At 45.6% G+C, this 27,635-nt stretch overlaps 1 protein-coding gene across 4 annotated transcripts in view; it reads left to right on the top strand.

The window, feature by feature from the left end:
* Nucleotides 1-27,635, top strand: part of HIPK2 (homeodomain interacting protein kinase 2) — a 137,323-nt gene that overhangs the window by 69,429 nt on the left and 40,259 nt on the right. For all 4 annotated transcript variants that reach the window (XM_061444957.1, XM_061444958.1, XM_061444959.1 and 1 more), the window contains exons 3-4: nt 24,719-24,842; nt 26,895-27,014. In XM_061444957.1, the coding sequence (XP_061300941.1) occupies nt 24,719-24,842; nt 26,895-27,014 (244 nt within the window). The remainder of the gene's footprint in view (nt 1-24,718; nt 24,843-26,894; nt 27,015-27,635) is intronic.

Below are 27,635 nucleotides of genomic sequence, written 5' to 3'. Positions count from 1 at the left end.
ATAAGAACCAAGGCCTCCAGTGACTTTGAACTGGGGGGTGGCTGGGCAGGGACACAGCAGGATGGGGAGCAAGGGAAAGTTTCTGCACCCACCTTATGTATGGAGCTACCCAGGGCCTCATCTTTATAGTTAGTTCCCAGGAAAGTAGGAGAGGGGGAAATAAGTGTTGATCCTCATGCTGATATCGATAACAGTGTGTATTAATTCTCAGGTGGCTAATTGTAGTTTGATTCATGGAGTGTGGAGGTTATTTCCACAGCCTGTTGTGCCAAGGTTGCCACAGCAAGGTAATTCCTGTGATCCTACCAAATTCCCTACTAACAGATCTGAACTGTTCTCACATATTAGTCAGCGATGGGGAGAAATGAATCTTTACAGGCAAAGACCCACGGTTAGAGGCAGATCTGTGACAGACTTTCCTGAGGACTTTCCCCAAGTTAAAAGAATATCAGGGCTTGGCCCAAAGCCAGGGAGAAAATATGTCTGTAAGAAAACCTATGAAGACTGAAGCAGTTAGTGTGTAGTGCCCTCAGCCAGTGCAAAAGCAATGTGAGAGGAGTTGATGCAAAACTAATTTCTCAAATTTACTGTAAGGACAGTGGATTTTTAAAGTTATTTTCTCCTAAATAGATGCAAGTTGTAGAGAGGTTGGTAAAGCAGAAGAAATTGTTTTCCTGAGTTGTTCTGACTATTTGCCAAGGATGTTTCCCCCCCCCCCCCCCCCTATTTGTTAGCTGGTTGGGATTTCCATTTGCCTTTCTGAGCTGTTCTCTGCCTTCTGGACCTGAGACACTCTGAATGTGGTGTTGGTGGGAAGCATTCAAGATTCAAGTGTTGGGAAACTGGGGAGGTGATGCAATTTCCCCCTTCCTTCTTAAAAGAAAGAGATTAATTTAGTATGCACTAATATGAAAAGCAAAGTTCATGTTCCTGGCGGCTCCATAGGCAAATAGAGGGGGCAGTGTAAAGTGCGTGATCCCTTAGGTGTGTGCCTCTGCCACCCTCCCTCCAGTGTCCCATGAATCACAGAGACCACACCGTCCGGCTGCCTTCTCAGGGGTTTCTGCTGTCATGTCACAGAAAATACCCTCCATCTGTGATGAATGTCCAAACCACCAATCCCCACCTGAAGGACCATGCTGCTGGGAACATAGGAGAAATGAGTCATGGGTTGGCAGTGTGTTCCCCCTCTTTGATCTCTGCCATTTGTTGCTCTGGCTTGATTTTTGCATTACCTGTGTGTGATAGCTTGGTCTTGAGAATACCAAAGAAGCAGTTGTCTTCTCAGGGCATGCTCACATATATCGCCTTTGGTAACAGTGGCTGCCTGAGCAGTGCTGCGTCCCTTTCCCCATCTTAACCTCTCTGGTGCTTCAGAGCTGGCCCAGTGCGCATTTGTACCAGCTTGTCCTAAGTGAAAGCACGGGTGGGACCTGAGGTTTGGGGCAGAGACTGGTTAAACCAGCAGTGCCACAAGGTGGAGATGCATCTTGAGACCAGCAGTGCCACCAGGACGAGATGTACCTGGAGACCACAGCCTCCATAACAGCCAAGAGAAGCGCTTCCCTGTGCCTCCCATGGAGATGGGACTCCAGTCTGCAGATGGTACACGCTGTTGACTTTGGTCTTGAGCTGTGCTGGAGTTGCACATATTAGTATTTGCTTTGTCACTCATCTCTGTTAATGAGGGTGTCTCCCTCCAATCAAGCCCAGTGAGGCTAATGCAGGGGAAGCTTGGAAGGTTAGGAGTGTGGTAGTATGACTTTAAATAGGAGCTAAATGCCCATTCCGCTTTTTCTCTTCCCTTTGGCATGGCCTGGAGAGACTGTATCTAGCTAAAGGGCTAAGCCAACCCCATGACTCTCTGGGTCTTTGTCTTCTGTAGGCCTGCGCAGCCATGCTACCAAAAGTGGTGATTTTATAAGGTGGGTCCAGCTCCTGGCTGCTGACCAACCATGTTCTGAATTCCATTCATGCAGGCCTTGAAAAAATCGCTGAAAAAAGAAAGCCATCCGGCACTACTGACATGTGTAGGATTTAATCTGACTTCCAGCTGGTTTAAGGTTTTTATAGGGCACTAATAATCACACGGTATGCTCCAGTTCTTGCTTTTTAATTTTCTACTTAAGGGCGAGACTAGGTGCTTTCCTCAGAACATGAGATTCTTTAATTTTAGACACGAGGTCTGGCACCCTTTGCGGAAGCCAGCTGTCTTCTCATTTTCCTAGCAGTGCTTTCATTCTTCTGCATTGCAAGCCAGCTCTTTTTCTGTGTGGGATCCTTCTCACCTCAGCCCTTTCCCAGTTACATAAAGAAGGAAGAGCACTACAAGAGTGGCCGTGCTGAAATTTAAATGAAAAATAAATCATTGAGGCCCTTTCCCATGTTTTGCTACATGCCAGATGTCTGCCTATGGTTCTTCCCAAATAAAAGCACTGCCAGGCAGCAGGCACAGATCTATATTGTTACCTGTAAAAAAGAGCGCTGTATGGGTAATAATATGGAATACAGTTAACAGCAAAGCAGTACATCTTAGGCTTGAGTCAAATTTCACCAAAGACAGGACTTCACTTTGTAAAGATATCAGTTGTTATATTGTTCTGCAGCTTTCCTCTGTCAGTTGGTATTTGCATGTCATGTAAAACCCAATGCATGGAAGAAGTATGAGGAGATAACTTATGCAAATACTGTCCAGTAGCTTTGTTTGAGGAAGAAGAGAGGTTGCCTGCATTCCTTCTGGATGTCACCTTTTCCCTTGCTAAATCCAGAATGAAGCCTTATTCCTTCCCCCACGCTCACTGCTGAAACAGTGTAAGCTGGAAGAGGTGCCGATGGGGGGCGCAAGGTGCTCCTGCTCAGTCTTGGGCTTTAATTCTTTCCTGAACTCCATCTCCTTGAGACTCATGATTCCTATGCTAAGAGCAGAGATATGTTGTTTCTGTGTTTACTGGGCTAGACAGATGCCCTAGTTCCTTTGTCACTTCTAGCAGAGGAGCTTTCCAGATGGGAACCTCATTTCCAAAAAGTTCTTCAACAAAAATGACGTTCCTTGGACTGCATATTCTCAGAAAGTGCTCCAAGTGACCTTAATGCATTCTCAGCTGTCTTTCACAGCTGAGAAATATTTCTGAATGCAGTCACCAATTGCACTGATACATATTTCTAATAAACTTGGCACTTGTACCCAAAGATGGTCTTGTGGCTAACGTACAAGGTTAGGACAAAGGAAGTTATGTCTTGTTTGCTTGTGTGAACTCATCCAGATTATCTTTCTGCTACATGTCTTAGTGTTCCCAGCTATCGAGTGGGATTCATAAACTGTGCTTGCTTTACCTGGGTATATTAAGGTTTCTGAAAGTCCAACACAGCTGTCTTTATGGAAGCAGGAAGTGCTTGGGTCTTTCTGGTACTGTTCACACCCTATGGCTGACCTGCTGGCTTGCTTCTCACAGCTAGAGTCAAATGGAACTTCACTGTGCTTGCAGGCAGGTATGGTAGTTAGCAGCAGCTCTAGTGAATGTCCTTGAACTAGACCTTGCTGTAAGGGCCAGAGAGCATATGCATCAAGATAGATTTTTCATTCTGTTAGGTATCTCTTCAAAACTCTGGGTAGAAATACTTCTGTCCCTCATCGTCATTATACCTGGGGACCTGTTGATTGCCAGCAACAATTAATGTGATGCTGGTAGCAGTGCTCGGGAAGGAATGGAAGTGATTGGACTTTCAAATTCAGGGCTGTTGTTTGCAGGACTGTGCTTCGGGGAAAACACATGCAAGGTTTCTGTCTAGAAACTAAGCATATCTGATGTGGTATTACAGAGAAATAATGAACAGGAAAAGTTGACAGTACTGCCTTTACTGAGCAGAGTTGCACTTCCAAGTCCACTTTAGAAGTAGGTTTTGCAAGACAGAACCATAGACACTTAGGCGGGTAATTCTCTTGGCATCCCGAGAAGAATACTGCAGCCTCTAATTAAGCAGAGTATTAACTACCTTATCTCTTTGATGAAACTTGGTAAACTCTGCTCTGACAGACGCACACGCTCGCCTCTCTCCCTGGAAATTTGGAAGTTAAGGCATGCTTTCTCTATCATCTGTATGATTTATTTTTCCCCTGGCTGTTCCTCTGGAGATGTACTAACGCACTGAACTAAGTGCAGCCGTCTTTGCGTTGAGCCGTATTTGCATAGAGCTCTATTTGCATGTTGGCTTGTGCTGGCGTGCAGCATTAATAGCGTATTAAAGGAGAGCAGGGGAAGGGGGAGGGGCAAGTTTAAGATTTCAGTCTTGTCTAAGCAGGGCCGTGCAAATACATTTCCTTTTATCCAGAATTAATGACTAATACATTAACTGGCTTCGAACTGGGATTTTGCTTGCCTGGGAACGATGTCTCCAGTAAGAGGCTGTGCTTCCCACTGGCTTCTGTGCCTCCAGAGACATTAGTGGGTTTGTCCATCATTGTCTAGAAGCTGCAAGGCTGCTTGTGCAAGGAAATCTGTTTACAACTACAAATAAATGTAACCCAGTGGAAAGCCACAGCAGGGAAATGGATAAGAGGGAGAAAGAGGGAAGGGGATTGACGGGGGAGTGGGATAAAGGAAAAAGGGGAAAAGGAAAAAGGGGAAAAGAGCAAATTCTATACCAAGAGAAAGCTAGAGCCTTGAACTTGGACCTGATATGACCTGTAAGAAATGGCTCAGTAGGAGGGTATGTCCCTCAAAGGGGGAGAGTTGGGGTTACCTGCCATCATTCAGCATGGTGGCTGTGCTTAACATCCAGATCCATACTTGCTCTGCAGTTAGCCCGTCCTGAACATCAGTTCCACCTCACATGCAGGGCTCAGCAGCAGGACATGCTAGCTGAGGTGCTAGCACCTTATTTACACCGCTGTCTGTTAGTTTGTGTGGTTCACCACGCCCTGTGGTCAGGGAGCAGCAGGAAAGACAAATCCCTTCCCTGCTGGATTCCCAAGAAGGACACACCACTGTGGACAGGGTGGGACCTTGGGAGACTCACCTTTTTGCACATAGTTAGCTCTTAGTGATAATCTGATTGCAAGCCTCTAGGAGCCCAAGTAGTAATGGCTCCTGAGGAGGAGAGGTGGCTTAGCCCCCAACAGATTTGCATTGCCTGTCCTTAGGTGTGGGGGGCCAGAAGTCTTCCAGACCTTGGCTTGCCAACAATGTAATTGCCTCCTGTGCTAATGCTGAGTCATCTCTCCTTGGAGTGCCATCCAGCTGAATTGGATCACCTTCTCCGGAAGTTTTGGTGTCTCAGTTCAGAATGGAAGAATAAGCAAGGTGGTAGGGGGGGTGCTGTACTTCTGTCTGTGCGCTCAGTTCACTCTGTAGACATTTTGGTAGTAACCTAGTAATCCCACAAGTCACTTGGGGGAACAGTTTGATCTTGTAGTGGGGATGGAGCTGCATTATGGGGGAAACTCTGTTCATGATCACTGCAGAAGCTGCGAGGGGAAAAACAAGTCTGTAACATCACTTGGCAACACAGTTATTGTAATAGGGTTTGCTTCTTCCTACACTGCCCAGCTGCATTATTTTCTCCATATGGTGGAGCTACTCTGTTTTTAGCTGGTTCTTCCTGCCCCTTCACCAGATGGCTGTTTTTATGCGGGACCTCACGTCTTTTGCTCATTGTGCCTTGCTGAGCTGAGAGCGGGGGAAAGGATCTCAGATGAAAGCAGGCTCAACACATGTGCTCCTAGCTGTGGTCACGGGGGATTGAATGTATCTGGAGCTGGACATTGGACATCATCATTAAGATGAATTTTTTGATGTTCTCTAACAGGATAACTCAAATAACAGTATGCTAGCATACTGTTTAGTTTTGGTGGTCATGAGGTTTTGATGAGCTCATGGAGTTGAAGGAACTGTAACGGGCTGCAGACTGTGAAGTCTTCTGGGTTGCCAGCTCACTTCAGGCCTGATGTGTAACAGCTCATTGTCATCCTTTTCTTAGGTGTTAAGTACAGCTCTGCTAATACCTTCCTGTCTGCTTGCTATTTTTGCCTTCTTAGGGCAGGGCACCCACCTGTAAGCTTCTTGTTGCTCTCCACCTGCCAGGGCATTCATGTCCTGCACCATAGTGTGCTGCTGCTTTGAGTGCATCTTTGTGATGCCAAGGACATGGGGCGTAAAAAATCCCAAACAGAAACAAACAACAAAAAAAAAACACCCCTAAAAATAATAATAATAATTTTTAAAAATTCAAAGGAACATACTGAAGTTGCAACAGTAGGTGCGAAGTGTTTTTAAAAAAAGACAAATCACTTCTGTAATTTGCACTTGAGGAAGAAGTAGCCCGCCTGGGTTCTGGGTAGCCACATTTGTATTCAAGGGCCTTTCTCATTTGCTTTTAGTCTGCTTTTCTAAGGCAAAGAGATGTGTGTGATCACACTGCTGCTGTGTTCCCCTTAACTTTTGAATCCGGTGGACAAATTCAAGCAAATTTGATGCAGGGGGGAGAGGTCTCAGTGGTATTGAGTTCCACATGTTTCATGAAAATAGGCAGCTGGGCAGAGACCCTGTTAGTGCATGCCCTCGGGGAAAGGCTGCAGTGTTAGCTTGCCAGTTAGTATATACTGTTGGAGGAGTGTCTCTGTACAGGAGCTCAGTTGTGAGACCTCCATCTGTAGGAAACAGCAGAAGTCTTTCTCTGGCCTTTTCTTTTTTAAATTTCTTTTCTTTTTTTTTTTCTTTGGCGAGACTTGAAAATAAAAATAACATTTCTCATCTTCAAAGGGCTTTACAAACATCAGCTAATTAATCCTTCCCTTATCATGTTTGCTGCTTCAATCAAGAGTGGAAAAGCAGGGAATTTTCTAAAAGTGAGTGAGATGGAGCCTCAGAGGACCCATCTCAGTCCTAAAGGGTCTGTGGCTCCACTCCAGAGCCTGCAACTTTGTACCATGTCTTTGCTTGTTCTTTGTTTCTGTAGCAAATAAGTAAACAATGGAATTCACAGAAACAACCAAGAGATGTCCCCTGACACATGCATCCCAGCTTATGGCTAATCCATCAATCTGAAAAAAAACTGTAAATTGGCTTAATTGGGAGGGGAGGAAAATTCTCATCGTTCAATTTTAGATCTTTAAAATTGATCACACATGAGATTCTGAAATTTTCTCATAAATTACCTTGAAAACACAGTAAGAGTGCTTCCTGTTCTCTTAGTGTCCCTGAGGATCTTGCAGGCATTGTCAAAACCAGAAGCTTTAGACATCTTCTGGTCCAGTTCTCTTCATCCTTTGGTCCAGTAAACTGTTCGTGGGTACAGTGTCAGTCCTGCTGCTGCTGTGACAAGTAAACATTTCCTCAAGGATTCAGGGGAGGCCCAGCACTGTGCTGACACTGCCTCTCTCTGTTGGAGGAAGAGAACTATTAACCAGGCTTCACTCTGGAGGAGTCAAGCACAATAGGTGTGAATGGCAGGAGGACACGGAGCACAACCCTCAGTGGGTGTACATGGCTTCTACTGTCGTGGTTTCAAATGAGCTCTGCCTACTCTTCCTCAGCCAGATCCTGGTTTTATACGAGTGGTCGCTTTGACTTCTTGTGGTTACCCAGAGCCACCCTGTCTTGGTTGTGTGCAGAGTGGGCATCGGTGCAGAAAGCCCTGGTGGGTTGTCCTTTGGTCTCAGCTGCCAGCCAGGTCTGTCAGAGGTGCCAAGATCACCTCTAGTCACAGGGATGCAGTGTGGAGTACCACTGGCGTTCAATAATGAGAGACACCATTGAGTGGAGGGGAGAACTATAAAGCCCCCTCTTTATATAGTTCTGTGGGTGAGAGCTGGGCGTGAACTGGAGGTGCCTGTAGCTGGAACATCAGTGCTATGGTCAGTGCTGAAGACAAGAAGGTCATTGTTAATAGCCATCCCTTGCAACTTTCCTGAGGACTTGGCTGAGGGGGTGCATCTGAATGCAGTATTTGCTGGTAGGCACTAGGAGCGGGGAGAGTTTGCCTTAAAAAGGGTTTGGCTCTTGTAGCATGTGAAGGAGAGGGTTTGCATGGCATCTATGGGACATGAGAAGCAGTGTTCATTGTGGTCCATTGTGGGTTTTTTCCAGCATCCTCTCCAGTGTCTGTTGTGGATCCAACTTAGAACTATGGGTTCAAACTTAAACAGGGGAAGTTTAGATTGGATATAAGGAAGATGTTATTGTGAGGGTGGTGAGGCACTGGAATGGGTTGCCTAGGGAAGCTGTGACTGCTCCATCCCTGGCAGTGTTCAAGGCCAGGTTGGACAGAGCCTTGGGTGTCATGGTTTAGTATGAGGTGTCCCTGCCCATGTCAGGGGGGTTGGAACTAGATGATCTTAAGGTCCTTTCCAGCCCTAACTATTCTATGATTCTAAATAAAGTTTTAGGGATTGTCTGATGCTCTGTGATTTTTATTTTTTTTTCCTTCGGCCCCTTCATATATATTTGGAAATGCATTACAATGTTTTGATGTGGTTGAACATAGTTACATTCAACACAGTGAGTTAACCTTGGAGAGCCGCAGGTGCTGTGCTTTTGGTTTTCCTTGTCAGCGTGAAGAAGGCCTATACCTCCTTGGTTTTTCTGGATCCTGTCTGTGCTTAGTTTTCTTTTGGGATCTAGAGGTGAGGATCTCGGAGCTCAGCAGCCCCAAAGGCACTGTAAAAGCTCTCACTCTAGTTTTCCTTCTCAAGAGAAGTTCTGTGTTTAATTTCCTCTTGAGATTACTTGTACTGGCTTTTCCAGGATGATTCTCTCTTCATTAGCATTCAACGGATGTGAACTTTCCTGGGGTCCAAAACAGGCAATGCATACAACTGTATTGTTGCATGACTTCTGTCATGCAAGCTTTTCACTTTTGTCAGTAAATTTTTTCTGTTCCACTTTGCATCAGCGTGGAGTTCTATTGCAGATATGGTTACAATTAGAAAATAATTATTTTGGTATTGTTAGAGTATGAATTAATTATAATTTCTATTGGGACAGAAGAAAGCAAGAACAGAAAATATTTCTCAGACCTAGGGCTTAAAATATTTCTCACTACTCCTGCTGCAGGAGTTATCCTTATTTTATACATATTTACTATTATTCTACAACTGAAAAGCCTGGATCCAGAAACTGCAGAAGGAAGAAACGGAGATTACAGAGCACAGGTTCTCAAAGAAAGCTATTTTAGATTTCCCTAAAGCAAATTAAAAAAAAAAAGACTTCAGGCTTCCCTGTGTCAGAAATGTGATGCTGTACTTTGTGTAGATACATAGTGAGTTCCCTGCAAATTCTTTGTCTTCAGATCATTGCCTTGCGCTTCCCTTGCCCTGCGTAACTCTTAATTTGACTGCCTGTGTCTGCATGCATTAATGTGCAAGAAATGAGTCCAGAGTGGTTCTTGAAGCGCTGGTTGGGTTTGCCAGGGCAGTAGATAGCAAAAAGAAAAGAAAAGGGGAATTTTTCTTTTAAGCAGAGAAATTCAGATCAGGCATCAGGAAGGCACAGTAAACAAGGAGCCTGGCGTTGCTGTTTTTAGACAGGCACAGTTAGGAGTAGGATTTCACTTCAGGAGGTGCTAAGTATGTTCAGCAATATTGGCATTTTGTTTCAGTTGGATGAAGATCCAAAAGCAAATCTGAGCCCTTCATGAATGGAAACGGTCTTCCCTTGCACGCCCCTACCTTGCTTCTCCGTCTCATGCTTCTCATCTCATGAAGGGATGCGGGATGTAAAGACCCACATCCCTTCTGCCTCTGTCCCACCTCGACCTCTGCTGAGAGATGGCAGCTTCTCATGCTGGGTGAAGGAAAGGCAGGAAAGTGCTCCAGCTGCCTTACACCGCCCTGTGGGGATCACAGAAGTTGTGTCACTTCATCCTTCAGCCTCTGTGGCATGTTGTGGGGCGGTGACAATGAGTGTAAATGAAATACATAATTAATAAAGCAGCGGTGGTTTGCATTTGGTGCTTGGCAATGGGTGGGATGTGAGGAGAAGCGACGAGGTAATTATAGAGGTGAAAAATGAGGCAGGAACATGTGGTAACCTTTCTAGGTTAGCTGTCCCTGTGATCGATGGCCTACATTGTTTTCTCGCTAACCTCTTAGTGAACCCCTCCTTAGAATAACAGAGGAAATACAGTTATTCCCTTCCCTGTCTTGTTTGTTGGTAAAGCGCTCATGTACTGCCTTATTATTGCACCCTAAATATTGCCGTGTGTTGGTAGTATATTGTGTGGAGGGTAGTGAGCTGTGCCTCATGAGGGGCCCTTTTTGTCCTCCCCTGCCTTGCTGGAGGCTGTCTGCCCATTGCAGTGCAGGCAATGGCACCGACTCTGTCACAGTCCCAGTTAAACCAAAAAAAGACCACTTCCCACAACCTAAATAGGTGTAAGGGGAGCTATGGGGGTAAAGGTGGAGAAGGGTGTAGTAGAAGAGGTAACGAAACAAAAGGTGTACACTGAGGTTTTTGGTGGAGGGACAGGGAAGATCCAAGATGCTGGAGCAGTAACTTCATGGGCTTGCAACTGGTGGCACAGGCCCGGATGAAAGCATCTTTAAGGGAAGGTGTTGGTTCGTTTGCATCCCCTGCTGCTTGAACATACTGTGGGTTTACCTATCAAAGCCAAACTTGCTCTGTTTTCAGTAATTTCTAATACAGCCCTCAAGCAATGAGGTTTCTGAGAGCTGCATTCAGTCAAGTTTAGATGTGAAGCCTGAGCTGCGCCATCAGGAGGAAGATGATTTGGTTCATGCTTTCTGGGAGGGGGAGCATGAGATATACACCAGATACAATTGCAACATGTAAAAAAATGTGAAGAATGCCAGGAAATGTTCTTGAACCCTGCAGTTGACTTAGCAGAGGGCTAAATGGTTACAGGCAGTCACGATAATAAAAGATATTAATGTATACTTAAGAGAGCCCCTTCTTTCAAGAAAGGGTGGATCTTTGCCTTCATGTCCTGGGAAGTACTTTTGATTGTTGTATTTATTTCTTCAGAATAATTACCAAACTTCCCCTCAGCCAAAAGCATTCCTGATACATGGGGATTTCTCCGTCCTTTACGAGGACAGTACTGGCTACTTGCAAAACAGTCAAATTAAGAAACGACATCCGTACCACAGTGTGATCCAAGGACAAATTAGAAGTTAAAATTAATCAGATGGGAATCAGTCCAAACTTGCCCTCATGTATGGCAAAGAGGAGGAAAAGTTTCTTTTGTATCATGGTATTTTTCTGTCTCTCCAACATTTCTGTGATGGCCACCTAAGGTTTTCACATGTGGGGAATGTTTATATTTTTTCCGAACTTTGCTATAGCTTTAAGAATTTGTTTTGGCAAGGGAGGAAAGAAAAAAAAAAGAAACTGTAAAAGGAGACATTTGAAGAGTTCCAGAAACAAATATATGACTATGTGTTGACATGTTATGAAGGTGTTGGGAGCGACTCCTTACTTAAAATTGTGTTGAAATCTGCACTTACTATGGATTTAAATTCATCAGCTTCACACTTTAATGATTGAATTTAGTCTCCTGGTTTGGTACAGAGATACGATGGAGAACAATTGAATTTTCCATGGGATGGTTTTAAATAAAGAACTTAACTTTGCAGAAGACTTTGTTTTAAAAGTCTTCCTTTTGAAGTGTGGTTGCCTTTCCCCCCACAAGCATCATGGCTCCTTCAGGACTGTTTGTACAGCACCTATAGTTGTTTGTACTTCCTGCAGATACACTTAAGCCTTACCTCATTGTGCTCTTGACATAACCAGCAACAGGATATCAGTAGCCTGGGCTGATGTGGGGTTTCCCAGTGGAGCTGCTCCCATCTGTGGACTCCCTACTGTCTCCATTGGGTGCAGGATCCAGCCTCTCAGTGCTCACTGCAGTGGGTCAGGACTGTGTTTCGTGCAGGCTTGGTTGCAGATCCGAGCTTAGCAGATGCTGAGCAGCAAGTCCCAGAGCTTGAATTTCCAGGATGGTGAGGGTCCCAAATTAGATTGCTAGTCTTTTAGGGCAGGGACTGTTTACTTACTGTTTTTTTACAGCACCTAGTACGGTAGGGCCCTACTTAATGCTTCCAGATGTTAGCCTGAATGTAAATGGAGTCAGAACAAGGTAAATCCAGAGTGGATGTGTTTCTGCAGTTCTGTGGAAGAGGAGTGTTCTTCCGTGGTGCTGTGCCCTGCTGCTTGTGCAGGGGATTGTTGTCACCCTCTCCACAGGCTGTATTGATTCAAGTAGGGCTTGAGTTGAAGGTGGGAATTTTCATCTCTCCACAGTGGGAATGGCCAACTGGGGCAGCTCCAGATTGCCAGTGTTGTTGCCAGCCACATGTTCCTCTACATGTGGATGGGCAGGCATTCCCAGGCTTTTCCTAAAACTTTTGTGTAGGTGAGACAGGTCATAGAATCACAGAATGATTTCTCTTGAAAGGGACCGTGAGGATCATCTAGTTCCACCTCACAGCTTAGGCAGGGTGGTGCAACTTACCAAGTGGGACAGTGAAGTGGACCTTGGATTTTGTGAGCTGTTCCTGACACAGCCGTTATCCTGCTGAGTGGCATGTACAGGTCATTTCTCCTCAAAGTCTGCCTTGCCTCAGTAATACCCATCTCTTTGGAAAGAACCTTCAAATCCCTGTATTATTACTGCTGCTCCCAATTACCATAAATAGAAGGCATTGTGGCCTAATAGATATGGCACACTGTTCACAAGGACCCCGCTTCTTTTCTTGGCTTTGCAGCGCTTTCACTGTATGATCTTGGGCGAACTGCTCCACCAATCTGTTCCCCTGTCACCACACATAGTCTTAGATCATCAATTCTCTGGAGCAGACACAGTCCCTTAGCACGTTGTGTTTTAGCATCTAGCATTATGAGGCTCCAGTCTCCACTAGGACTTCTGCGTGCTACAGAAATACAAATAGTTGCTGCTAATAATAATATTAAATCTGCGTGGCTTTTCAGAGATAAGTAAAGGGCAATGCTCCTTTCTCCAAGGAGCATGCAGGATAAGGACTTTATTTTTGTCTTTGTCTTTTTCTAATTAAAAGTAAAATAAAGCAGCCAGTAGACATCATTAAAAGAAAAAAAAAAAATAAAGGAAGGCTGCAATAATTTGGTATTTTTAGCCTCAGTCCTGCTACTTGGTCTGTGAAACCAATCTTAGCATCGTGGCCTGAGTCTGGTTTATATCCGTGTTTGCCAGGGATAGAAATCCTTTGGAGCCTTGTATTGACAATTGTCTCAGTATTTGGGCTAATCCCATAAAACCACCACACAGCTTGGTGCAACTTTCAGTATTTGCTGTGAACAAAAGTCTCAGGGAACGTTACAGATCAGACGAGAGGAGCTTCACTTGGCTGATACATGTCAGGGCTCTGGGCTGGAACGATAAGGGATTGGGATGGAGCTGGAGCTGAGCGTGGCAGAATGGGAGGCTGTTGGAAGTGAGGAGTTAAGTCTTGTCTGTCTCTCTGTGCTTTGGGATTTTTTTAATTACTATTTCCAAAGAAATGCAACAACAACAACAAAAGGTCTTAAATATTCAACAGTGAAAACAATAGATTTGAAAAGGAAAACAAAAACTTAGAGCCAGCTCTGGCATTGGTGCATGTTTGGCTCTGAGGGAAGCGAGAACAGCTTGGATTTGCATAAATTGCATACTGCGGGTCAGAAAGCGGAGTCAGAATCATGCTTTCATTGCGGTGGCATGAATGGGAGCACATAATTGACATTCTTCCCCTCTTGATCAGATGCCTCCTTCAGGGGAGCTCTGCACCCAGTACGTTGCCGCTCATCCATTCACTGCCTGGCATGGATAGGGCTTTTGTTTTCAAATTATGATTTTTCTGTTCTCTGATTTCTTCCATAACCTGGGAAAGCCCCAGCCCTCGTCCCTCCCCGGTGCATTACCCTTTGTTTCAGAGAACAACTAGAGGTCATGCTGTGCTGAATGTAGCTGTTGTTTCACCACACATCTCCTCCCCCCGGCCCCCGTGCATGCTTTTGACCTTTTGGGTCAGTGTGGAGCTGACGACCGCTGGGGGCAGTGGTCGTGGTGCTCAGCCTTGTTCACTCCTAAAGTTTATGGAGTCCTGCATTTCTGAGTCCAAAGAGATAAACATGATTGTGATCAGTCCAGGAGGGCTTCCTTCAGGGACGTACAAAGATGAACTTCTGGCTGGGACAAGCTTAATGTGTCTCCTGGCTGACCCAGGACCTGGCTTTCTTTTCCATTATTGGGCTTAATAGCTTTCCTTGCCTCCTACTATTTCCAGCTCAAATGCAACAAGGACTTACTAGCAGATTCAGATTCAGCAAAGCTCTTAAATGTGTGCTGAAGTTTAGATGCATCCAGTGCCCTCACTGTTTGCTTCATCTGATGAATATGGTAAATGCCTCCAGCAAGTGCGTATAGTGCTGCTGAAGACTCATGTGCATTCAGACATTGGTAGCCACGTGGAACTCTTTCTGGCTGTGTGTCAGGTCCTGGTACTCCTCCCTGTGTGGTTCTCTGTTGGCACTGCTGTCTCAGGGCTTCCTCTATCATCCTGGATGTGTGTTTGCAGTTTCTCTCTCCGCAGAGTCACTGGCCAGGCCAAATGCCACGTGCCACTTGCCCATGCATGCCCCATCCTTTCCTGGGGCCATGGCCACCCTGCCGCTGATCTTGGATCCACCCAGCAGCAAAGGCAAATAGCGGCTAACATCTATTGATGGCTGTAGCCTGCCTCTTCATTTATCCACCAACAAATGTTTTAACCTGTCAGTGGTAAGAAATTATATTGATTTGAGAGATTTTGTTTTATTCCTTGGGTCTGTTAATCAAAAGGGCAAGTATTCCTTTAATATCTTCTGCCGCAGGCTCAGTTCTACTGCACCTTGTCCGAAAAAGCTTTTATTTTCAAGGTACAGGGAAAATGGTGTTTGTAAAATATAAACTATGAGAATTTTCATTCCACTCTGGCTTGAGGAGGAGAGCAGCTGGTAGAGAGTGGATGAGAAAGGCTTTATCTGCTGTATTTTGGTTACTGCGCTTTGAGTGATGGGTTTAATAATTGATAGAGCAATTTAGCAATGATCCATAATCCTGAAAGAAGCCTACGCTCCCCTCCCTCTGCCGCTCCCTCCCTCCCTCTGAGACTGACAGGCTGCTCTCAGTGTTTTTGTCTGCAAAATTTCATCCCTTGGTTTCTGTAAACAGCCTGACATGGGAGAGGGGGGAAAAAGAGACTGTTTCTACATCTTTTGTCTTGTTTCTACAGACAGCTGCGCTGCCTTCTCCAGCTCAGGGCTTCAGTTATTTTCTCGCACCCTCTTGCTGATGGGAGCAGGAGATTTTCTTTCAGGCCCTAACCTAGATGGAATGTATATGCAATGTGTATAGGAGAACAGAGTGGTGCAGAGCCTCCCAGCAGGGACCCCTCCCTCTGCATTTAAACCCTGGCTTTGTTCAAGGCTAAATCCAGCTTTCTTAACCCCAGGAAAGGTGCATAGTAATAGCAAGTGGGGTCTGTTAGTGTGGTTTACTTGAAACTCTTTTAGGAATAATCCATGGAGATGGCTTTTCCCTAGAGCCTCATGTGGTGGTGACAGTGAACATCAGGATCCCAACAGGGTACCTGGTATGTGAGTGTGTGACACCCAGTTTTTAAGATGGATGCACCCCTGTAGCAGCACAGGGCTGTGTTTGCAGTGCATGGTGTGAGCCCCCTCCATGGGGTAGGGAGTTTAAGTGTTCCTGTGCATGATGTCCCCCTCTTTCTTCATGCACAGTAAGTGCAAGAAGAGAGCTGAAAAGCTGAGAAGGGAACAGGAGAGAGATAAGCAGGAAAGAAAAAGAGCCAAAGTTACAGGTACTGAATATATGTTGAGTCCAAGGCAGAGTGAAGATAGGGAGGAGGTACAGCCTGGCAGAAAGTTGGGTATAGGCAAAGTCAAGTGAGATGTATTAAGTTATATTTTCCCATATGTATTACATAGGTGCCTGATTGACAGTAAGTTGTAATTAAGCATGACATAAAGTCAGCTATGCACAGCTGTATTATTCCTTAAAATTACAAGGGGTGAGGTGCTTTGGGGCACTGCAGAGTTTATGGATGCTCTGCCACGGGAGATCGGTAAGATAAGCTGGGCAAACACTTAAGGCCAGGAGTGACACAGGCATTCGATGGCCCAATGCCAGTGCCAGTGTAGGAAGGGAGTGGGTGACTTTCTGGGGTCCAGGCTCACCCTGTCAGCTTCTGACACCATCCTCTGGAAGCTTTTTACCCTTCCCAGCCAGCACCCTGGTGCAACTTTAGCAGTGTCAAGGGGCAGGTTGTTTGGTCTGCTTCTGTGATTTATTTGCTATTAAATACCCTTAGTAATGATAGGCTCCCGAGACTTGTTCAGTAATTATGCCGGTCAAGTCCACAAGTAATTCTTGTGTAACTTGCTCTCTGGTCTTGAAAGGCAGACAGAACTGTGTGTGTACACTTGCTAAAAAAAAACACTTGGGACCTGTACCTGCCCTCCCCCCCCCCCCCAACACTCCCAGCTATGTAATTTTTTGCCTGTGTATAGGAGTATTGTGGTGACCTTCCTATTGGCAAATATATACTTATTCTGTCACATCAAGTTAGAGCAGTTCATGTGGGAGAGCCTTGGAAGGTCATTTAGCCCAACGTGCTGGTCAGTCATGAGATGAAGATCAGGCCTTTGTCTTGGCTGGGCTCGAAAGCCTCCAAGGATAGCAACTGCACAGTCTCTCAGGGGAGCCTGCGATGGTGATTCCATTATCAGCACAGTGGAGGTGTTTTCCCTGTCCCCAGTGGGAGGTGGGAGCCTCCCCTGTTTCAGTTTGTCATCTCCACCTCCTGCCGCCTACCCGAACAAGGAGCCTGGCACCATCTTCTCCATGGGGCAGTGGAGAAGGTAGCAGGCTGCTGTCAGATTCCGCCACGGCTGTCTCTCCCCCCACTGAAGTTGCTCCAGTTCACCCATGCACTGGGGTCCCCAGGCTGAGCATGGTAGCCAGATGTGGTCTCACAAGTATGGCTGTAGGTAGGTCATCACATTCCTTGGTCAGCTGGCCCTTCTCCAGGGATGCTGTTGGTCCAGCTGCTACCAGGGTCCTCTTATGAGCCCACTGTCCCTCAAGTCAAGGTGCTCACGGCCTTTCCTACAGAGCTGTCCCACATGTATTGGCACCAGGGCTCATCCGTCCCAGGGGCAGGGCTCAGCTTTTGTCCTGGCTGCATTTCAGACGGTGCCCATTAGCTCATGCCTCCTGCCTGTCCAGGGCCCTCTGAGTGGCAGCTCTGCTCTCAAGCACATCACCAGATCTCTCCAGTTTGGCATCACCCATAAACTGGATGAGAGTGCACTCTGCCCCGTCCCCTGCAGCGGTGATAAAGATGTTAAACAAACCACTCCTGGGATAAACCCCTGCAGTACCTCACTTGTTACCAGCCTCCAGTTTATATTTATGTCATGTAACATAAACCATCACCAAAGGCTGAGCGGATCCAGCTTCCAGTCCTCTGAGCTGATACAGATATTTTTTGATGTGTTGCAAACTAATCTTGAGGGATGGGCAAAGGCAATGTGAGCAATGCAGTGTTGGAGCTACCCTCTAGTGGTGGCTGTGCTGGTGGGCTGGCACTGGAAATGGCTCTGGCTGCCCTCACAGCCTTTTCCAGAACACGGGTGTAGTTGTGTTTGCCCTATGAAATAGGATCTTGTGAATAGGCCCTTTAAAGACACTGTTGTTCCTTACAACTCAGACCAAAGCATCTTTGCGGGTAAACAGTGTTCTCTGATAGGTTGGATGATGTTCTTCAGTGGTCCTTTCCCTCTCTGGTGAATATCTCTGTTGACTAAACTCTCCAGGGTTTGAACTTCATGCTGAAAACTGAAAGGCATGGTGTGCTTGCATGTTCTGGGAGGAATCCTGACTCCCAGGGCTGTCCTTTGCTGTGATTCTGTTGGATTGGTGCTTCCCAATGGTCCAGAGATCATGGCAGTCTTTGAGGCCCAAGTGAGTAGTCTGCAGTTGTACCACTTCTGTATGTGCTTCGGCTGAGGGTCCAAGCAAACGTCAGTGCTCAGGGGTGCGGGAGGAATGCATGATAAAATGATTAGAGTTCGAAGGGACCCTAAAGCTCATCCAGTTCAAACCCCTGGCATGGGCAGGGACACCTTCTGCTAGACCAGGTTGCTCCAAGCCCCTTGCAACCTGGCCTTGAACACTGCCGGGGATGGGGCAGCCACAGCTTCTCTGGGCAACCTGTGCCAGTGCCTCACCACCTTTGTAGTAAAGAATTTCTTCCTCATATCTAATCTACATCTGCACTGAGGTCTGGAGGTGCTCTCCTGCCCACTGCAGGGGACATGGGCTGGGAAAGCTATCAGGAGCTGTTGGTTCCTGTAGGTGTTAAGCTCTGGCCCTGATGGCTGGCTTCTTCACAGGTGGAAGTCTGCAACTGCCCACAGAGCATAGGAAGACCTTGAGTCTGGGGGTCATCTGTATTAGCTGTCTGCATCCCTTCCAGGTGTCTGTGAAGGTGGAGAGGTGGAGGTGTGAGGGAAATAGCAACTATGACCTTTTACTCCCAGAATATGAGCCTGTCTCCTTTTACAGCCCTGCACTTAAGAAATATTTGGGGTCTGAGAGGTGCGGAGGGACAAAAAATGGTGCTGTATGCTCTCCATCTCCGTTAACTAAGCACTAAGGGTACTCTGAATGCTACACTATGTGGTAGTAAAAAATTGCATACAGTATACAAAAGCATCAAGTGAAAAGGCCCGAGAAAGGGTCCATAAAGATGCCAAAGAAAGGGTTCAGCTGGGAGGAGAATGGGTCCCATCACTTGCATAAAAATGCTGTGTAAGGCAGGTGAAGACTGCAGTTCCTCCTCGTCACAGAAGGTATCTTGGTGTGTGGGAGAGCACAAGCACTGAGAGTGGTCAAGCCCTGGGCATGCAGCTGGTCAGTGCATGCCTCCTTACTCCAAGAAGTTGGGCTCCTGCCTCTCTGCCTCTGCCCAGGGCTTTCTGGATGAAGATGTGAAAGCTGCTGCTTCTTGAAGTTCAGGCTTCGTCAGGGGAGTCTAACAGGTAGAAGAAGACTGGAGCTGTGTGTATCAGCTCAGCAGACAGCATCACTGTAGGTCTATCTGCAGCTGCCCCCAATCTTCTTCTAGAAGTGTCACCCCGAAGGCAAGAAGCAGGCACGCTCTGTGCTCAAGGTGCCAATGAGTATCAAGTTTTGAGTTATATTTTGGTCTGATATGTATACTTGTCCATGAAGGTCTCTGCTGAGACAATCATGCTTAGCCACAGGCCCCTACCAGAGGTGGTAAATTATCCCTGAGGAGGGCAGCTTGCATGGGTGTTTTTAAAATTCAGAAAGAACCCAGCTCTCCAAATCCAAGTCTGCAGAAATGAATTTTTTTGGCATTTGTTTTTAATGTCCTGTGATGTGTGGGTGAAAAAGCCAGTGAGCTAGACTGGTAATTAATTTTCCTGACAGAAACTCCCGACAATGAAATTACCCTGCCGCAAAGCAGGGTTGCTAAAGTAAAATACTCTGCCAGAGGCAGCAGGCCTGAAAGCAGGATGGGATCATATATGAGGTGCAAGCAAAGGGGGTACCTACGGGTGCTACCAGCATGGAGACCCTTGCACCCTAGGTCCCCAGCATCCAGTGCCAACAGCTCTCTGGTATACACAGGCACATTCAAGCAAGGCTCCGTGGTGATGGGAGACTTACTGGACCCAGTGCTGAGCCCAGGAACAGGTCACCCTTTGCTGGCCAGGGGAGTAATTTGGTTTGGAAAAGGGGGTAGGAGATGTGGGAATGGGCTACGACTTTTCCCTTGGAGATGCAGGCTCTTAGCGGGGCTCTTAAGTCTATCCCAAGCTGGTGGCAAGTGGTCTAAATCTTTGGTCTATGCTGGTGAGATTTGTGTAAGCTATGGAGCAGGTTGTGCCTGCATGCACAGAAGGGGAGTGCCTTTCTTTGAGAGATGCTGAAGGAAGCTTGCAGGAGAAGAAGGACAGAAGGATGAAGTTTTGTGTTTTCCCTTTGTCTCATAATAGAGGCTGGAATTACTGTGCTGAGGGTGTTGCAGATGCACAGCTAAAAAAACTGGCAGAGAGCAGTAAAGAGGGATGTGTCTGCACATACCAAGTTATCTGGCACTGGGCTGCCTTTGTGTGGTTTCAGACAGGATCCTTACCAGAATCAAAAGGTTTGGTGAGTCTGTTAAAACGAGCAGCATTATCAGTACAGAAAACACTCCCCTATGCAGCCATGGAGCGGTCTGCTGAAGACCTTGGTGCTGGTCCAGGAGGACCTGCTGCCATATGAAATGTCCTTCTGATTTATAATTGCAATATTCTGACATGTACACTGTAATAAGGAATTTTCCCCTGTTACATAGCGTTACCAGCTACAGGATGGAGAAATCCCACATTAAGAGCTGGCTAAAATGTGGAAATGTTTTCTTTCCCTTTGGAAAACAGAATTATACCATTCGTATTGCTGAGCTAAATCTGAGTGCTTTTAGGCATAAAAGGGTCAGTTGTAGAGTGGACTGCATGCATGTTTTAGGACCAGAGTTATTTAATGTTTTAATTATCTGTAGAAAGTGGTGGACCAGCAATGAAGTGCTTAAGCGTACAGATACCACAGGCTTGCTTAGATTAGGCTGCAGAAAAGAGTGAGGAACATTTAAGGGACTTGATCTAGATTATAGACAACATTATGCCAGATCAGCACAGTACTGAAAGGCAGTTAACATTGGAAGAGGAAAACCAAACTATTTCTACATAATTCTATGTCCTAAATTAACTGCAGCTCCTCTGGAGAAAGGACTGTGTGTCTCAGAGGATCTCCCAGATAAAACATCTGCTGAAATGCCTCGTGTCACTCCAAAAGCAAACAAAATATTAGGCTCAGGGAAGGCTGGAACGCAAAAGCATTCTGCAAATAGTGTAAAATAAGTCTGGGGAATATCCTCATGTTTAACTGTTTCTAGGCTGTTCAGCCTGTCTCCAAGCAGTTATGTCAGGAAGGGGAGTTGTAGGGCCAGGCGGTGGAAGTGGATTGAAACACTGAGAAGCCAGAAGCTGCTGCAAACAAGGAGGAGCAGGGCAGGGATATAAAAATAGCTTGTTGTAAAAGAAAGGTGATGCAGGCACTTCCATCTTCACCTCTATGCCAGTCCATGTTAACGTGAAGTGAGAGGTGACACATTTAAACCTAACTTGATGAAGGAAAATCAGGCTTTAGACAACTGAGGCAAGATGCTATTGAAAGCAGAAGGTTCCCTGTGGAACTCTGTGCCACAACATGTGATTGAAGTCAGGATCTCACCTTGTCTTACCTCACCTTGTCTTAAAAATTGACGTGTTCATGTTAAGAGAGGAGTTCCACATGTTAGATACAGGTCTATATGCAGAAGGATCTATGTATCCATAGCAGAGCATACAAAGGAATTTTCACCCAGCCGGTTCAGAAAGCATTTTATTAGTTGACTAGTTGTTTTATTACGGAACTTGTAGCATCCTCCACCAAAGCGCTTGGTGTTGGCCGTTAGCAGAGTTTTAGCAGGCAGGCAGACCCCGGCTCCTCCTGGGGTGACTCCAGCTCCCTCTTGCTGGCAAACAGGAGGTGTCTACAGCTGAAAATGTGGAAGCCTGTGTGGAGTCCGATACCTGCCATTCTTGTGGTGTCTTAAGGACTCCATAATTAAGTTAACAAGATCCTTTTGTCTTAGGGCCACTCCCCCTCCGTGGAAAAACTGCAGTCCTGACACGAACGCTGGGAGCAAGCCACAGAGAACACTGGCTGTGGCGTTCGTAGAGCACCCTATCACTTTGATCTGGCCTCTCTCTCACAGGGGTTCTCATCTATGTTCAAAAATTGTCATCTGTTTGGGGCTGAATGGGTAAAGATGGCAACTTATTTGTAGGCTTGATTTAGCTTCCAAAAAAAGTAAAATGAAATAAAACTATCTCACCACCTTCCCTTCCTACAGTGATAGGTCTGGTTTAATATAGTGAATGTCATCCCATTTAGTTGTATTTTATATGTTTAAATGGTATGGACACTGGTTTTGTGCTTTTCTTCCCAACAGTGGAGGTGCAAAACTTCTTTGTGTGTGAAAAAAGAAATTCTCTCCTCGCTGCTGCAGTCCAGAGCTGGAGCTTTAAGAAAAATCCACTGGACAGCAAAAAATTAGAGATTTTGGAACCTCAGATTCTAGGTCATCCCTTCTTGCAGGGGTCTGGAGGTGCTGGCAGCATAAGTGTGGGGAGAGAAGGGAGGAGGTATGGGCTGCATATAACAGCAGTGCAAGTGATTTTTATGAGCAGGGAGGTTTCTAAACAAAATCACATTGGGAATATCCTATCGATAGTCCACCCCTCTGCTCCCTCCAGTTGAGTTAGTGGGAGGGATTTGAAGTTCAGCCGATGTATGGCTGAGCTCTCGTTAGTGACCAGGGACATTTTTGTTCACAATGTGGAAGGCAGACAGCGAGAGGCAGATGGCTTTGAATGCTGGATTTACATAGTAATGAGATGCAGGTCACCATAGCTGTCTTTTTCTCTCTGCATTTTGTCTAGGTGTCGAGTAGTGTGCAGGGATGATGGGATGGGAGGAAATGAGGAAAATTAACCCCTTGGTCTTAAGGAGAGATTGGAGTTAGAATAAAAAGTTTGTCACAGTAGGCTAAAGAACAGGGGGGTATGAGAACAACAAGCACAGATGAAGCTAGAAGAGCTAATGGTAGCCTAAAGTTTCTGGCATATTTTTGGGGGGAGAATGACTCTAAGCATCCTAACCTTAAAATCACCGAATTTCCTGTAATTTTTACATTCTGCATTGCTGGTTTGAGAACAGATGGTTTGGGGCTTTTATTATTACCAGTCAATCCAAAATTGGGGAACTTTGTAGGCTGAAGATGGGGCATGGATTCTTGCTACAGGGCATTAGCTTGTTTCTTTGGAAAAAGTTACCCACTTTGCATGGTTTCTTGGCTAAAGACTCGTCTTCACATGACTCTCTAATGGTGTGATTAAAACATAATATTTTCCACTGCAATTGGTAATCCTTAGTATGATCTCACTAGTGTCAGATCTTATCCTGATGACAGATGGGAAACTGGGAACCATGGGTCCTATTTCCAGCTCTAGATGGTGGCACTTGATTTGCTCAATAGTCAACCCCAGGCATTCTCAGAATATGCATCAGGGCCTGAGAAATCCCAAGGCTGTTTTTAAAATTATGAAAGTTTTAAGGCAATGCGAGTTTCTTTCTTTTATCTGTCATCTGTGCATTCTTCTTAACAGTTAGCAATGGGAAAGTAAGCATGAGAAAGTGAGGTTTTATTTCTGTTTAACATCACCTGACTGCAGAAGCTGGGGTTTTAGAAGTGTTGCAAGATCTGCAAGAAAAGCAGGAGAGAAGCTTTAGGTGATTCTTTTGTAAAGTAGCAACTGTGACACTTAAATGCATGTGGAAGTCTGAGCTTCCAAAAGGGAAAGTAGGGAAAAGTGTTTGTGTGCAGAGGTGGGTTTTGTGTAACGTTTTCAGTATTTGTAAAATACTTTTGATTCTTCCACATGGAAGTTGCTTTTGGAACGCAAAAGCATTTGGGGCACGATTCATGTTCTCTCACCTTGGCCAATGGAGTTTAGGGAGCTCATCTAACGTCATCTTCTAGGCCTTTTTGGCACCGGTGGAGAAGGATTCAAACCATCCCAAGGCAGTAGGACAGATCCCCTTTGGCGGGTGCGGGGGTGTCTCCTCATTGACCACACAGTCTGCACGGTACCTAGCTAAGATGTGACAACAGCTTCCACCGGGGTGGAAGGTGAAATGAGCCTCACCCTAAGGTCCCATGGAAGTCTGAGCTGAGGCTGGTTTTGCTTATTTGGACATCTTCTCCACATCCCAGCCAGGGATCCTTCTGGAGAGCTGAAGCAGAGCTTTTACCTTGTCCTCTCCTTCCTCAGCTGAGCTCATGCTGAAACTCACTGAGCACATGTGCCTCAGTGGGCACCTCCTGAAGCCAGCAGTAAATGCGTAGCGAGAGTGCTGCCACATTTTGGCTGTTTGGGCTGGAAAGGAAAAGGAAATATAATCAGGTGCCTGGGACGGACTGGGAAGTGAAGGTTTCTTGGCTACTTCCTCCTGAGGAAAGGACTTAGGTCTAATAGATCTAATTACGTTATTTCTCTGTTTTATGTTTACATCCATTTGTTTAAAAAGTAATCCTTTTATACCAGTCCTGTAATGATTATTTAGTGTCTGGCTGTTCGTAAAGCCCACTGAGCTTCACCAAGGGAGTCCGCACGGTTCCTCTACAGGACAGCAAGCTTGGTCCCAAGACCCTCGAGCAGAGGCCTTAATTGGGTGGCTTTGAATGCACATTTGTTTTGTGCTTCATTTTCCCACCTGCTGAATGAAACTAACAGTACTTCTCTCCTTTGCAAACTGCTGTGAAGCAGGGCTATCTCCTGGCTAGGTGCTGCCAGAGGACTCTCTGCAAGGATAAATATTCACCAGCTAATGCTAGGTTAGCAAGCACTTTGCCGGTGGCCAGTGCACCCCTCAGCTCCATAGCTGCAATGACACTTGTTCGCGGCAAGCAACTTCATGAATGTTGTGCTCTGCGTGGGCATCCCTGTGCCAGCCAAGTGGATCTGCTCCTGTTGCTGATGTTTTGTAACCTCTTCCTTTGCAGAGCCCCTGAAATCATCCTCGGTTTACCATTTTGTGAAGCAATCGATATGTGGTCATTGGGATGTGTCATTGCAGAGCTGTTCTTGGGCTGGCCATTGTATCCGGGAGCTTCGGAGTACGATCAGGTGGGTATAGATACTGCTCTGAATGCTGTTAAGTGCAGGGGTGTCCTTTCCTTCTCTTGTCAGAGTGAACGTATGCCAGCTTTTTCTGTTTCGCTAACGAGGACTATGCATTTCTTACCCTTCCAAGTCAACTTTTTCTTTATCCAGCTGGGGTATTTATTTTAGATAACCAGTGTGCTGTTTGGTACACTGGCTTTTAAGATCTGGCCACCTAAGTGAAATCTCAGTCAAGAGTCAGCATTGCCATTGACTGGAGAGCTCTGTACATATCTGTCCTCACTGAGCAGAGCACGCACCCTTTCTTTGCTGTAACAGCAAAGTGTTGAATAAAGGTTTATTTGTTAGAAGAAACTGCACGAACTCTGCTGCATTTCATAACCCCTTTTATGAGGCTGCATATTAAGAGCAATGACAGGAAGGAAAACGCTCACAGTGGTGTAGGCTTCCACTTAATAGAAGCTGTTGTACTTCTCTCCCTATAGGCTTTTGTGCTCCTTTTGTAGTCCTAAAACTGATAGCACAACAGCTGCTAGAGCCAGAGATGCAGAGCACTCTTTTCCATAGTCTTCTTCAGGATGATCTTAGGTGTCTGCAAATGTGGCCTGCGGAGGGTCTTTTTTCTTCTAGAAAATTAAAAATAAAATAAAATAAAAACAGAGTAATAAGGTTTTCATATATGAAAGTGTTTCTTTGACTTTTCTTTTGTAACTAGTATGTTTTTAGTCAGAGCTTTAAAGTTGAAATTTGGCAGGGGAAATAATCTGCAATGAAGAGCAGGGCCACTAGTGACTCCAGAGGAAATCAGATGTAGCTGAAAAACTTACAAGCATTTGAAAATCACATGCCAAGCATGAAGCAAGTTTTATTTCTCCTCTTTGCTGCACCCCAAAACTCATAAAACACACAGCTGAAAAAGAAATCACCATACCTACCTGTCCAGCTGAACTGCCCAGTACAAAGCTTCCTCTGGTGAAGGAGAGTGAGGGTTCCTGGGGAGCCGGCAAAGGGATAGGGGCTGATCCTGGTGCTTCTTCAGGTGCACGTGCTCTGATGAAATCTAAGGAGCTGCCGAGGCAAGCAAGCCACGCTCAGTGAACTGGGTCCTGAGTGCTTTGGAAGTCTTTTGAAACCACAGCTGTTTTTTATGCCTTTAATTGTTTATTTTAATCCCTCTCTGTCTCTTCTCTCAAAAATGCTTTCCATTCTTCCCTAGAATTTTCAAGCATCGATGACTATTTTTAGTAGTCTTGCAGAGTTGCAGCAGTTTTGCAGAGTGAAACAGAGAGAAATCAAGAGATGTCAAAATTAAGGGTTTGTGTGACACCCCAGGCATGTGTGAGATCGGTATCTAATTGTGTAGTCGCAGACCATTTCTCCTTTGAATACATAAATTAAAGTCTAAAATCCTGGAAACACATGCATAGCATCTCTTAGCTATGTGAGCACCAGCGAGGTCATACTCAAGGAATTAGCCCAAATAACAAAGTCAGTGATGAAGTACTTTATATACTGTGAGGATGTCAGTTCATTTGAGTGTATATTTCATCTAAGTTCAAAGATAGTCATCCATTTCTAACTTCAGAGTGCTCCTAGGAAAGGCTGTGCACTCAGCTCGGGGAAAAAAGCCAGCAAAAGTTAGAGCACAAATATCAAATTGTTGAAATTACCTCCTGGAGAGGAGAGCATGGCATAAAAAGGTGCAAAGCAGTGAAACACCCCATTGAAATCTCTGTGTGGGTCTCCCTGTCTGACCTCTAAAACCTGGGGACTTTCTTCCCTTTATCTGTAGGCTTTGTGGGATTGTACCATAAAGGTGAATTTCAAGTGATGTATGTGATAAATGGAGGATTTCATATACATACGGGATTTCTTTTTCCTCTCATTCCTTGTGCTGGGTTTTGGGTTTGTTTTTTTTTTTTTTGATGAAGTCTAACTACATGCTACTTTTTCTCTTTCTTTCTTTGTTCTATTGTTTTAAATGCCTCCTGCCCTTCTTCCAAGGAAGATCTCCAGAGATCTTCACAGGATGAACCTCTCATCCTTCTCTTACAGATTCGCTATATTTCACAGACGCAGGGCTTACCAGCAGAGTATTTATTAAGTGCAGGGACGAAGACTACGAGGTTTTTCAACAGGGATACAGACTCACCATATCCTTTGTGGAGACTGAAGGTAGGAAGATATTCCCTTGTTTCTTTTACCTCGCAGTTGTTGGCTGGAAGTGAGGAAATGTTTAGGTCACCCCAGAGCCTAGGTCTCTGCTTTTTGCAGTGCAGCACAGACATTGGAGTGGGTATAGCCCCAGGTAAAACTGCCATCCCCAGAGTCTGCAGCCTTTAGCCCACCTGCTTGGCACTGCTTTGTGGGAAATTTAAGTCTGGAATTGACCTGCAAATCTCCTTCTAAGTAGTCAATGAATTGATGTGTAGTTTAAATGAAACATGCCCTGGGCAGACTTCACTCCAATATCTAACTCACTGTGGGAGGGAGGAAGAAAGCATTTTAATTCTGACAATCAAAACTGCTAGTAATGCATGTGAGCCCTGAGTCTCTTGTACCAGTGTATCTGGTTGCATTCACTTCCCAAGGAGAGAGGTCACTGGACTTCTGGCTGTAAGGATGGGATGCTGAGCATCACATTGGGATGGGTGTAAGACCTTTGAGACTCTCACTGCCATTGTGAGGATCCTCTGAAGTGACAAAGAAGGGATAAATCACCTTGTGACGCACAAGCTCTCATATAACCATAGCAGAGATAGTGTAAATGTTATCTGGTGAGGCAAGCGTGATATT

Source organism: Pezoporus flaviventris, unplaced genomic scaffold (genome assembly GCF_033815535.1).
Source record: "Pezoporus flaviventris isolate CSIRO_AGI_PZ_B2104156 unplaced genomic scaffold, CSIRO_AGI_Pfla_v1 ptg000002l, whole genome shotgun sequence".
NCBI classification, from domain to species: Eukaryota; Metazoa; Chordata; class Aves; order Psittaciformes; family Psittacidae; genus Pezoporus; species Pezoporus flaviventris.
This window is presented reverse-complemented; position numbering and strand designations above follow the sequence as displayed.